The sequence below is a fragment of the Lathamus discolor genome, chromosome 10 (assembly GCF_037157495.1).
Source record: "Lathamus discolor isolate bLatDis1 chromosome 10, bLatDis1.hap1, whole genome shotgun sequence".
Taxonomy (NCBI): domain Eukaryota; kingdom Metazoa; phylum Chordata; class Aves; order Psittaciformes; family Psittacidae; genus Lathamus; species Lathamus discolor.
The window spans coordinates 15420097-15432144 of NC_088893.1; the positions used below are offsets into that span (position 1 = coordinate 15420097).

Consider the following 12048-nt stretch of genomic DNA (forward strand, 5'->3'; position numbering starts at 1 on the left):
CTTGGTTTGAAACTTTGCTGTGTGGCCTCGTGGCACATCGCAGGCGCTGAGAAATGTGTGGAGCCTGTTTGCATAACCCCGCTTGGAGCGAGTGCTTTCGGAGCCAAAACACAAGTGCGGCCGGAGCCGGGGGGCAGTGGGGAGAAACAAGCAGGAAGGGCTGTGTTTGTTTTCGTTCTTGCCCCAGGCCACATGAAATTAATGAAATAAAAAAAAAGGGAATATTCAAATATTTGGTTAAAGAACCAGCTGTGCGAATGCGGGGAGCTCTGCCAGCTGCAGGGACACGCAGGGACCAGGCACTGGTCAGGGTGTGCTGCTTTGTGGGTCATGCCACCGGGTTGAAATGCATCAAAAAGGGCATTTTGGGTTTTGGCTGATGGGTTTATCCCATCTGCTGTGTGACTTCTTGGAACAGGGGGCTTGCTTCCAGGTGGGAAGGGTCTGTGGGTGTGTGGAAGTGCTAGGCTGGGGTGCAGTGGGTGATGCTGTGGGATGGGGAAGCTCAGTTGGGGTACAGTTGGTGATGCTATGAGATGGGGAAGCTCAATTGGGGTGCAGTGGGTGATGCTCTGGGATGGGGAAGCTCGGTTGGGTTGCGGTGGGTGATGCTCTGGCCACAGAGCCACTGCTGGGTCTGTAACCAGCACCCAGCTCCCCAGATGGGGCTCCCCATCCCCTTGAAACAATAAAACCACCATGGGTCAGGCTGGGAGCAAGGTTCAGTGTCTTCTGTGTCAGCAGCTGATGTACGGGGAGGAGCGGGGCTGTCCTGGCCTGGGCAGATGCAGGACTGAAGCAGGCAGGGTCTGCTGGCTGGCTCAGCATCCACGGCCAGGCTGGCTGCCAGGGGAAACCTCCCTGTTGTGCAACGTGCTGGAGCTCTCCAAGGAAGCTCCTGGCTCATGAGACATCTTTGAGCAAGGCTGGACAAGTGACTGCCTGGAATGAAGAGCAGTGGGGAGGGAGGCTGCAGGCCTTTTTCCATCCCTGGACCTTGTGATGCATTAATCACCCACAGAGCAGCCGTGCAGCTGGCTTGAATCGTCCTGACCCTGGAAAGGGTTGTCATTTCTTCTGCTTCCTCCTCCTCTTCCCTGCCACCTCCTGCCTCCCCACCAGATGATTTCAGGGACACTGATTTGAGAGTCCCATTGCACCTCGTTGTTCCTGGGATCCAGAGCATTTCCATGTGCCATTTGCTGCTTTTCACCTTCTCATCATGCCTTGGAGGAGAACGCATCATCCCCTTCCTGGGAGGTGTCTGTGTCCTGGGACCCAGCTGGCTGCCCCCAGCCCTTCAGGGCAGGGTCAGTGCCACCAGACTCACTATTGAGTCACTTTCTGGCCCTTGGGAAAGCCCTGACCTGAGTTAACCCTGCTCTTTGCTCCCAGACCTGGGACCAGCTCGGACCCAACACTGATTTCCACACAGATCCAGGACCCAGGAGGTGCTCAGCTCTGCTCTTTCTCCTTGGAGGTGGGCTCCAGGCCCACTTCTGGGGCTAGAGAATCCCTTCTGCTGCCCCTGTCCTGCACCTCCCTTCCCCGGCCAAACAAGATGCAGCTCATCAGTGGTCTGTGCTGCTTGAAATACACTTTCTTGCCTCATCTCAGCCCTGACGTCTCCAGTTTCCTCTTTAATCTGTGCTGTTCACCCAAACTGACTATTATTTATCTATTTGGAAAGAGCTGTGATTATAAACCATGGTGATAACTCTGTCTCTGCCCCGAGGTGTGCATGGAGCCATGTCTGTAGGGCCACAGAGTGGGATGCTCAGGAAGCCCTACAGCCCCTTGAAGGGGGGCACGGGGAGGTCTCCCTGGGTTGCAGGGACCTATTGGGAGCCATGGAGGAATAACAGGACCCAGGAGCTGGGGATCCCAAACCTCTGTTCCCCTTCAGTCAGGTCCAGATTTTGCCAAGAGGAGGGAACTGTTTAATGCTGTCAGGGGAGAAGAGGGAGACGTGAGGGAGGCAAGCGAGTGGTGGGAAGGAGCGAGGGGAAGGGAGAAGAGAAACAGGCGGAAGAAATGAGTGATGAAGCCCCAGGGATTAATCAAACCTCACTGAAAGGCTGAACCCAGCCCTGCCATGCACCTTCCAGTGAGCCAGGGCTGCTGCCAGCAGGGAAGGAGCAGAACACAGCCACTCATCGCTGCCTCCCACCTCCCTGCTCCCCATCCTGTGCTCCTGAGCCTCCAGGCTCAGAGCAGTGCCCTGCATTGGCAGAAGGACCTAGTGCACACCAAGCCCTGCCCCCGGCTGGCTGTGGCCATGGCCAGTATGAACGTCCCCTCTCTGCCTCAGTTTCCCCACTTGGAAAATGGGTGCAGCAGCACCCACCCCACTCTGTAGCGCTCTGCATGCCCCTGGGTGGTTTTATTCAACACTGGAGGTGTCCCAACAAGTTTTAGCAGCTTCCCTTTGCCCAGGATGACTGGATTGATTTGTTTGGTGATTCTGGCCCCTGCAATCCGCCCCAGGGACACAGCCCTTCCCACCCCTGTCTGGATGCTGCGGGGCTTGGGCTGAGCATCCCACCCGTGCCATGGTCACACGTCTCAGGGCAAGCAGGGAGGGCAGTGTCGGTGGCTCAGGGAACGCCACGCTTAGGACCCTGCACTCTTGGAGCTTCCCAGCTTTTTCCTGGAGCTGCTGAGCTGGGAGGGGCCGAGCCTGCGGCTCCCCATAAACCTGGCGGCTTAGCCCACGTCCCAGACAGATGTTGGGACTCAGTGCTTTGCAGCGGAGGTTGGGAAAGGGAGTGGGACGGCTTTCCTTCCCCGGGAGAGCTCGGAGGAGCGCTCGGCACCCCTGGGCTTGAACTTTAGCACCCTCTTCCGCAGGAGTTGAAAGGAAAGGATCATCACATCGTGTCGGGATAGCAGAGGAGACGCCAGCTACTTCCTCCAGCGAGGTTTTAATGGGGTCCTTCATAAAGCAGTAACAGCAGCGAGAGAACGCCAGGCGGGCAGGAAGTGTTTGCAGCCCTCGGGATGCTTGGGGATCACGGCGAGGAGCCCGTCCTGCCGCGCAGATGGGTTTGATTGGAGCGGCGCGAGGGTTATTTTCTTTTGACTGAAGGCAACCCAGCCCCGGCGGATTAAAGCTCTTTGTGTGCTCCAGAGTGTGCCTTCCTGGGAGCTGCTCCCGCAAACCGGCTGCAGGGGGTGCGGGGATCATCCCATAACTTGGGGGGCCCCCCTGGAGGACCGGGATAACTCCTGTTTCTGTGGCTCCCAGACGATGCCGGGACAGTAGCCCCCTTCGCAGGCGTGCGCAGGGATGGCCGTCTATGCCCTCACGGGCTTCTCGCTCGTCAGCCTGCTCAGCTTTGGCTATTTATCCTGGGACTGGATGAAGCCCAGTTTGGTGGCCGACGTGGCCACAGACCCCATGGAGAAAGCGCTGCCCCCCACCTTTTCCAGGCCACCCCACATCATCTTCATTCTGACCGATGACCAGGGCTATCACGATGTTGGGTACCACGGCTCTGATATCCAGACACCAACGCTGGACAGGCTGGCAGCCGAGGGGGTTAAGCTGGAGAACTACTACATCCAGCCCATCTGCACCCCGTCCCGGAGCCAGCTCATAACCGGCAGGTAAGGCTCACCACCCCACTTGTGTCCCTCCTCCTGTCCCTTCCTTAGCTCTGAGGGGCTTAACCCCAGGTCAGTGCTAGGCAGATGGCCCCAGGTATTGGCAGATGATGGAGAACCTCCAGAGGAAGGCATCTTGCTGGCTTTCCTTAGAAGGCTTCATGAGTAAACAGTTGATTTTCTCATGGGAGATAGTAGCACATGGCAAGGCCAAAAATGCAGATGCTATTGGGTAGAGGGTGTCACTTTGGGTAAAGGTGGTCTCTGGCAGTGAGGTCCTGCAGTGCCAGGCAAGGAGCTGCGTCCCCAGGCTGTCCCATGCTGCTGTCACACTGGTCCTTGGGGATTTGCTGCTGGGCTGTGGGGTTGAAGGATCATTCTCCCCTCCATCTATGAGTCCCTTGGACTGTGGTTTTCCTTCTTGTGTGTTCAGTGCTGCATTATCCAGGGCCTGTTGGTTGCTGGTCCATCGCCCTCTCCCATAGCATGCAGTCAAATCTCCCCTTATCCTGGGACATTCTGCCTCCTAGGGCAGAAGGGGCTTACCCTGGAGCAGCCCTGGGAGGTCAACACTCACCGTAGGAGGTGCCTATGGATATGGCACTGCAAACCCTCAGGATTGCCACACAACTCTTGCTTGTGCTGCCCAGCCCTGACAGAGCCCAGCCACCCTCCATGGGCCGGCAGCAGCAGGGATAACCACTGATGGCATCCTGGTGGAGCAGCCCAGTATGCTTTCGAGATGTCTGCTCAGCCCTTCTCTTGTTTTTGCATCTACTTTTAGTATCATTGGATGGATCAGGACCTCCAGGTCTCTGGTGTGGATCTTGCTCCATGGGGCTGTGTTGGGTGACATGGAGATCTGTATACATTTGGGGTCTCCCACACATAAAATGCCATCTCATTCCCACCCAGCGCTGCTCCCTGTCACCGCTGATTCCTCCTGGCTCTTCCCCTGCAGGTACCAGATCCACACAGGGCTGCAGCACTCCATCATCCGCCCTCGGCAGCCCAACTGCCTGCCCCTCGACCAGGTCACCCTGCCACAGAAGCTGCAGGAAGCTGGCTACTCCACACACATGGTGGGCAAGTGGCACCTTGGCTTCTACAAGAAGGAGTGCCTGCCCACCCGCCGGGGCTTCGACACCTTCCTGGGCTCCCTGACGGGCAATGTGGACTATTACACCTATGACAACTGTGATGGACCAGGTGTCTGTGGCTACGACCTGCACGAAGGGGAGGATGTGGCTTGGGACCAGAGTGGGAAATACTCCACCTTCCTCTATGCCCAGCGCGTCAGCAAGATCCTGGCATCCCACAGCCCCAAGGAGCCCATCTTCATCTACGTGGCCTTCCAAGCGGTCCACACGCCTCTGCAGTCCCCCAAGGAGTACATCTACCGCTACCGCTCCATGGGCAATGTTGCCCGCCGCAAGTATGCTGCCATGGTGACGTGCATGGATGAGGCGGTGAAGAACATCACTTGGGCCCTCAAGAAGTATGGTTATTATGACAATAGTGTGATCGTGTTCTCCACTGACAACGGTGGGCAAACCTTCTCTGGGGGAAGCAACTGGCCGCTACGGGGCCGCAAAGGGACGTACTGGGAAGGAGGAGTTCGTGGAATCGGTTTTGTCCATAGTCCCCTCATCAAGCGCAAGCGCCGGACCAGCTGGGCGCTGGTTCACATCACAGACTGGTACCCGACTCTGGTCAGCCTGGCCAGGGGCAACCTGAGCAACGTGCCAGGCTTGGATGGCTACAACGTGTGGCCTGCCATCAGTGAGGGCAAGGAGTCGCCACGAACCGAAATCCTGCACAACATTGACCCCCTGTACAACCACGCCAAGTACGGCTCCTTGGAGGATGGATTTGGGATCTGGAACACGGCCGTGCAGGCCTCCATCCGGGTCGGGGAATGGAAGCTCCTCACTGGTGACCCGGGATACAGCGACTGGATCCCCCCACAGACCCTGACCAACTTCCCAGGGAGCTGGTGGAACCTGGAACGTCTCACCAATGGCCTGAGGAAGTCCGTGTGGCTCTTCAACATCACCGCTGACCCCTATGAGCGCTACGACCTCTCGGACCAGCGCCCAGACGTGGTCAGGACCCTCCTGATGAGGCTGGTGCACTACAACCGGACGGCCATCCCGGTGCGGTACCCTGCGGAGAACCCCCGAGCACACCCGGACTTCAACGGCGGTGCCTGGGGACCTTGGGCCAGTGAGGATGATGGGGAGGAGTGGGAAGGCGGCGGGGAGCCCCTGAAAAGCAGGAACAAGAAGAAGAAGAAGTGCAAGATCTGCAAGCTGCGCTCTTTCTTCCGCAAGCTGAACACCAGGCTCATGTCCAACCGCATCTGATGGGAGACTCCCCCAGCACCGACCCAGCCTGGGCAGGCTGGAGCTCTGGATGGCAGTGCCATGGGATGGGAGCGAGGGAGAGGGACAGATATGGAGATGGACAACAGTCTCTTACTTTTCCTTACTCCAGGTTCACCTCAAAACACTTCTCTCTGGCTGGACCAGTGGCATCAGGGAGGTGGTCCTGGTGGCCAAGGAAGGGTGATGTGGGCTCAGTCATGGTGCTTGGTGAGGTAGTGCAAGTCTGCTGAGCTGGGCTGGCCCATGCACAGCCCCTTCCGAAGAGAGAGACCCTTTTCTCAAGGACTCTGCAGGCAATTGCAGGCTTTAATGTTGACCATTGCAATGGCAGGAGGAAGCATGAGACCCTGGGGTGGCTCTGCCTGCAGGTTGTCCCTCATCTTGTCCCTGTATATCCATGCTCCTGACTCTGCCTGCTTCCAGGCAGCTGCTACATTTACTCTTGCTCCCCCAAACCCAAGACCATGGTGTTTCCCTGTTGTACTTCTTTGTGGAAGGATGGATTCCTGACCATGGACATCAGACCTGAGACTGCAATGGCTGGACTCGGCCTTGCTGCTACAGGAACCATGTCTTCTCCCCTCCACTGGCTTGGGGGACCAGGAGCAGCCCCAGTGAGGAACTATGGCCCATGCAGATGTGGTTGGATGCTCTTAGAGGACACATGGTTCCCCATGGCCCCACATTTAGGAGGCAGGTTTGTCCCAAGTTCTGGTGGATTTCACATGGATCAGCCACCCAGTAGACCCTTCCATCCACAGGGTCTACCATCACCATGTGCATGGCTGTAGGCACCCATACTCCTCCCCATCCATCCTACACATCTACCCATCCAACTACCCCTTCCCAGTGCTGGGGTTAGCCCCATCCCCACAACCCCATGGCTGAACTTGGGGCAGAGGGAACATCTCCAGAAGGTCTCTGCAGAGGCTGATGTGCTGCTCTTTAGCTGCAGGACCCCAAAGCCATGGAGGGGGACAGGGACAGCTCTTGCCTGCCAGCACCACACCACATCCCCTCCCTGCAGATGGGCACCACTCTCCCATCAGCACCAGCACTGAAGGGGGAAACACCTCCCCATCATCACCCCCCTGCCATGGGGAGCCAGCCCCTGCGGCAGCTGGGGACCAACACCGAGCCCCCCCGGCGCATGCGTACGTGTGCTCGGAGGAGAAGCTGGCGAGGATGAAAGAGGGTAAATAGCTCGAAAAGCACTTGGGATGCATGGTGCATTTCCATTTACACAATGTGTTTTACATTTCTCCCCACAGGTTTCTCTTGGTGCAGCGCGTGTAGGCGAAGGCCCTGCTGTGAATTTTGAAAATAGTTATTTTTGTCTCTGGAAAATGAGGCCCGTTAGGACTTGTCAGCTCTTGGATGAGCAGTGTGGGCTTTCTTTTTTATTTTTTTCCCCTCTTTTTTACCCCCCCTCCCCCCCCTTCTTTCTCTCTCCCTTGCAAAATAACATTCATTTAAAATCTGTCATTGAAAGATGTGACAATTGGCAGCGCGCACGCTGAATACCTTTCAGTGTGCTTTCAAGCCCTGTGTGTGAGAGAGAGGGACGGGGATGGGAAGAGAATGCAATGACACATTTGTATTTTTTTTCCCCCTTCTTACTCTTAGCTTGAATTATTTGGGGGAATTGGGATTTTCTATAGAAACAAAGAGAAAAAAATGAGAAAGCTGACAGCGAGGCAGAATAGAGGAGACCTCTTGTTGTAGAGATGAGAAGGAGTTTGCGAAGCTGGAGCGTGGCGGTGTGTGCACCGGTCCCAGCTGCTCCATGCACGCCCATCACCGTGCCATCCTGTCAGCCCCCTGCATCCCTAAGGACAGGTTTCAGGGGGGAACTCAGCTTCTCCATCAGTCCCTTCTCCATCCCTGGCTCCTTTCGCACATTGCTCCACGGAGACCGGTCCCTGCAGCATCACCCCATTGGAGGTGAGCCCCGGGAGGATGCTGCACATCCCCAAACTACCTCAGCCGTCCAGCCTGGTCCCGTGGGGTGCGCTCCATCAGTGTGCCCACTGGCAAAGCCAACCAGTTGTTGAATATAAAGCAATGCTTTGCTGAAGAAAAGGAGACTGCTGCAGGCTGAGCTGGAGCTGGGCAAGGGGTGATGGCTGCTGGGGGCTCTGGAACAAGGCACTGCAAAGGGAGAACTGATGCCAAAAGGAGAGGGAGAGCGGGGCTGGCCGTGGGGCGGCAACAAGGCTTGGGAAACAGCTTTCATTTCCATATTTATATAAATGCATCCAAGTTTAGTCCTTCTTTTATTTTTTTTTTCTTCAAAAATGGAAATTTCCATGAAAACACGTTTGATTTTTCTCCCTTCACTTTTACTAATATCCCCATGACAAGGTTGGTCTGGTCTTGCTTCATTTCCAGTCGCTGGGCTGGTGCCAGGCTCACAGCCTGGCCAGAGCATTGGGTCTGTGTTCTTCTTTTGTTTTAATTAAAAAAAGTTGCATTATGAGTTTTTACAAGAAGAAACAGTCGAAGGAAAGTCTCAGTCCCTGAAAACAACGAGGAAAAGTCAGCAGGAGCATCCCTGGGTGCTCAGAAAGCGCAGAGCCTCCAGCCCGAGGACAGCAGTTGCCCTTCACCTCTGTTTCCAGTCCCGTATCTGAACATTGGCTGTTGCTTGGGTTCCCCATCCCACCACTCCTCATTAATGGTCTCTGCAGGAAAGAATGAAGATTGTGCCCAAATCCTGTGTTTTCACACAGTTCAAGCCCCTTGGCAGTGCCTGTGCACTGTGGATGCCAAGGAGTTAATGCAGCTGGGGAGATGCTCGGGTGGTGGAGATGTGTTTGCACAGACAGGCTGAGCACACCCCTCCTTCCCAACCACCTTCCAAAGAGCAGTGCAAACCCAAGGCTGTCCCAAACTCCAGCAGGAGCTGGGTGCAGGATGGGGCCCTGCAGAGAGGATGGGGCAGGGGGATGCATCTGGGACCAACAAGCTGGGAGGAGGTGAGAGTGGGGTGGGATGGAGGGGTGTAAGATGATGACAGAGATGAGGATGAGGGTGGCGATAGGATGGGATGGAATGGGGATGCAGGTGGGATAGAGTTGGGATGGGATGGAGATGGGGACAGGGTAAGGATGAGGATGGGGGTAGGATTGATCAGGCAGGATTGGAGGTACCTTTCCAGCCCCACAGGCATCTTCTACTTGGGAAAGGGAAGAAGCCCAGTAGGTGCAAAGGGGATGGGCACCTTACCAAAACGCCATGGTGGGAGGGTGTCAGGGCACCCTGGGCACCTCGTGCTGGGGAGAGGCTGCTCTGGACCAGGGGCTGTATCTCATACCAGGCAGTCGCATCCTTTCTCCTTCCAGGGGTCTGAGGACGAGAGGCTCTGCAGAGGTTTCTCCCCACCCAAAGCCAGCTCCAGGGAGCCGTGTGGCTCCTGCTGGGGGTCCCCAAGTATCCACGGCCATGTCAGCAGGAGAATCCCTGCCCATGGATCCTGGTGTTGGGGAGAAGGTGGCCCTGGGGACACCGTGCCCCAGGCCAAAGCAGTTTCCTGTGGCTGCAGGAGTGAGCGCTGGGACCCACAGGGACAGGGCACGTCTGCAGACACAACCCTCAATGTAAATCAACTCTTCTTACCGTGGTATTTATAATCTTTATCTAAAAATAACCCCAAATTCAGCTTCCCATAGGACAGCAACTGAACATCCCCCAGACCCCAGCCTGTGTGTGAAACTGTCCCAGTAATTCTGGCATGTCTGCAATATGTAATTGGCAGCTCCACTGGTTTTGCATGCGGGGAACTGCTGCAAGCTCCCGGAGGCCCATGAAGTGTCCTGGGAGGAGGGGGGACCTGCTGCAGCCCCCCATGGACACACTGGTCCTCCCTGAGCCCGTCCAGTGCATTTGGGGTTTAGCATCAGACCTCAGGTGCCCATCCTGGGCTGCAGAAACCCACTGTGTGTGGGGATATTTGGGAGAGCAGGCGGCATCCCTGGAGAGGCAGCCCAGTGATGGAGAGGAGCTGCTGGGGATGAAGATCTCCATCAGGCGGTCAGATCCGAGCACGGCAGCTTGGCTCTCCAGGGCCCTGCAGGAGCGCATCTTGGGCTGACCGGGAGCAGAGGCATCGGCCAAAGGGAGACATCCAAACGAGATCCTAGCGCTTCTGGGAAGGGGCTGGAACTGCTGCCCTCCGCTGGGAGCTGGCGGGAGAGCCCCCAGCCTGAGTGGGACAGTCCCGTCCGGAGCTCTGCTCCCCTTGGATGTTCTCCAGGCCCCCGGGAGCGGAGCCACCCAGCGGCTCCCGCTTGGGAAGTGCATCACCGGCGGAGCGGAGCGTGTTGAGCATCCAGGAGCCTGCCACCCCCTCACCCTCAGGAGGGAGAAAAGCAGAGGGAAAAGGGGAAAATGAGCGGAGTGCGGGAAGGGAGAAACCTTTCCTAGAAAGCCACATCTGTGCCAGGCAGGAGAAACCTGGGGAGGGAGGCAGGGTCCCCATGGAGAGCTTTGGCATCCCCCCTGCCCCCTGTGAGGGTGTTGGGGTGCAGAGGGAGCTCTGGAGGGAAGGAAGGGCCAGATCCCTCCTCCTGACTGCGGGACCCTGTGTGTGGGGCTGAACACACGTGCCAGCCCCAGGGTGGAGTGGGAAGAGGGGGCAGGTCACATTGCAGCACCCATGGGCACACGTATGACAGCAGAGGCAGGAGCGAAGCAGGGTGAGCTGCCCCCGGGCATCCGTGGGTCTGGTGTGGGGGCTCTTCCTCTTATCCTTTGGCTCCAAGGGGCTGATAGGGGTTGGCAGCATAAAGCTGGAGGAGGAGAACATTCCACGAGCATCCATACGGCTGCAGCAGCTCCCACGGCAGCCCCCTGCTTCCCAGCACAGCTCTGGGTGGGATGAATGAACCCCCCTTCATGTGGGAGCAGGATGGGGAGGAGACGGGCATGGGCAGGGTGGCGGTTTGGGTACCAGCACATCCCCAGGGCACAGACTGCACACGTACATCACCCGTGGTGGCCGGTGTGCTCTGCCCATGCGGTGGCAAGGCCAAATGGGTCTGGAGTCTGTCGGCCCTTAGGGAATATGGCCCCATGCCCTGTCCGTGCAGTGGGGATTGTGTCCTTGGCACCAGGGTCCCCCTCCAGCTGGGCCATGCAGGAGCGGGAGGCTGGATGCGGGGATGCAAGGTGCGGATGAAGGTGGGTAATGGTGCAATTAATGGAAAAGCCATTAGACCTTTCTCCTCCTCCCCCTCTTCTTCCTCACTCCGCCACTTGCTGTCCTCCTCCACTTCCACCTCCTTTCTTCTCTCCCTCTCTCTGCTCCTCCTTCTCTATCTCCTCTCAAAGATTTCTCCCTATTTTTGTCTGGTTAGAGCCTTTTCTTTTCCTTTTAACCCTTCCATGGCAGCCTGAAAGGGAACTCGATCCATCTCAGCTGCCAAAGGCAATGCCCTCCCAGCCAGTGGTGGGAGCCCCTTCTTTTGGGGTTGTGGTAGCTCCTCCTGCTGCAAAATCATCCAGAAACAGGGCAATAGCTTAGAAGAAATCTCTTCTGGGGGGCTCAGAGGTGGGAAGGTGCATGGGGGGGTGTAGATGGAGGAGAAGGTGCTGGATCCCCAGTGGGTGCTGGCAGCAAGGTGGGCTCAAAGGGAAACCTCTCCCTAAGGTCTTGGCCCTCATCACTCCACTTTTGTTTCTCTTTTTGTGACTTCTGAAGTTAAAAGTAGCAGCCAAAAGCCTGATGAGGAGGGGGCAGACCTTGCTCCTGTCCCACCCTGAGACCCCCAGCACCCCCCAGCACTGCTGGCCTTCCCCTGCAGCGCAATCAGGGCCACCCCCCAGGGGACCCTGGCTGATGAAAGCCCAGCCTGGGGACCTGGGGACCTGCTATGGTTGCTCCGGCTTCTCCTGACACACTTCTGCTCTGTCGGCTCCCACCCACCCCAGTGTCCCCCATCCCAGAGTCCCCCGGTCCTGGAGGGATGCTGCTGCAGGGCCTGTATTTTGGGGGGGGGGAAATCAGTTGCCGGGGCGACAGCATCCTCCTGCAATATGAAAACCAGGGTTTCCA

General features: G+C 57.2%; 1 protein-coding gene across 1 annotated transcript; it reads left to right on the forward strand.

Moving 5' to 3' along the window:
- The first annotated feature begins 2771 nt into the window (after positions 1-2771).
- On the forward strand, positions 2772-8382 carry ARSI (arylsulfatase family member I). Its single transcript, XM_065690385.1, has 2 exons — positions 2772-3609; positions 4568-8382. The coding sequence occupies exons 1-2, from the start codon at positions 3290-3292 to the stop codon at positions 5970-5972; spliced, it is 1725 nt and encodes a 574-aa protein (XP_065546457.1). The 5' UTR covers positions 2772-3289; the 3' UTR covers positions 5973-8382.
- The last annotated feature ends 3666 nt before the right edge of the window (positions 8383-12048 follow it).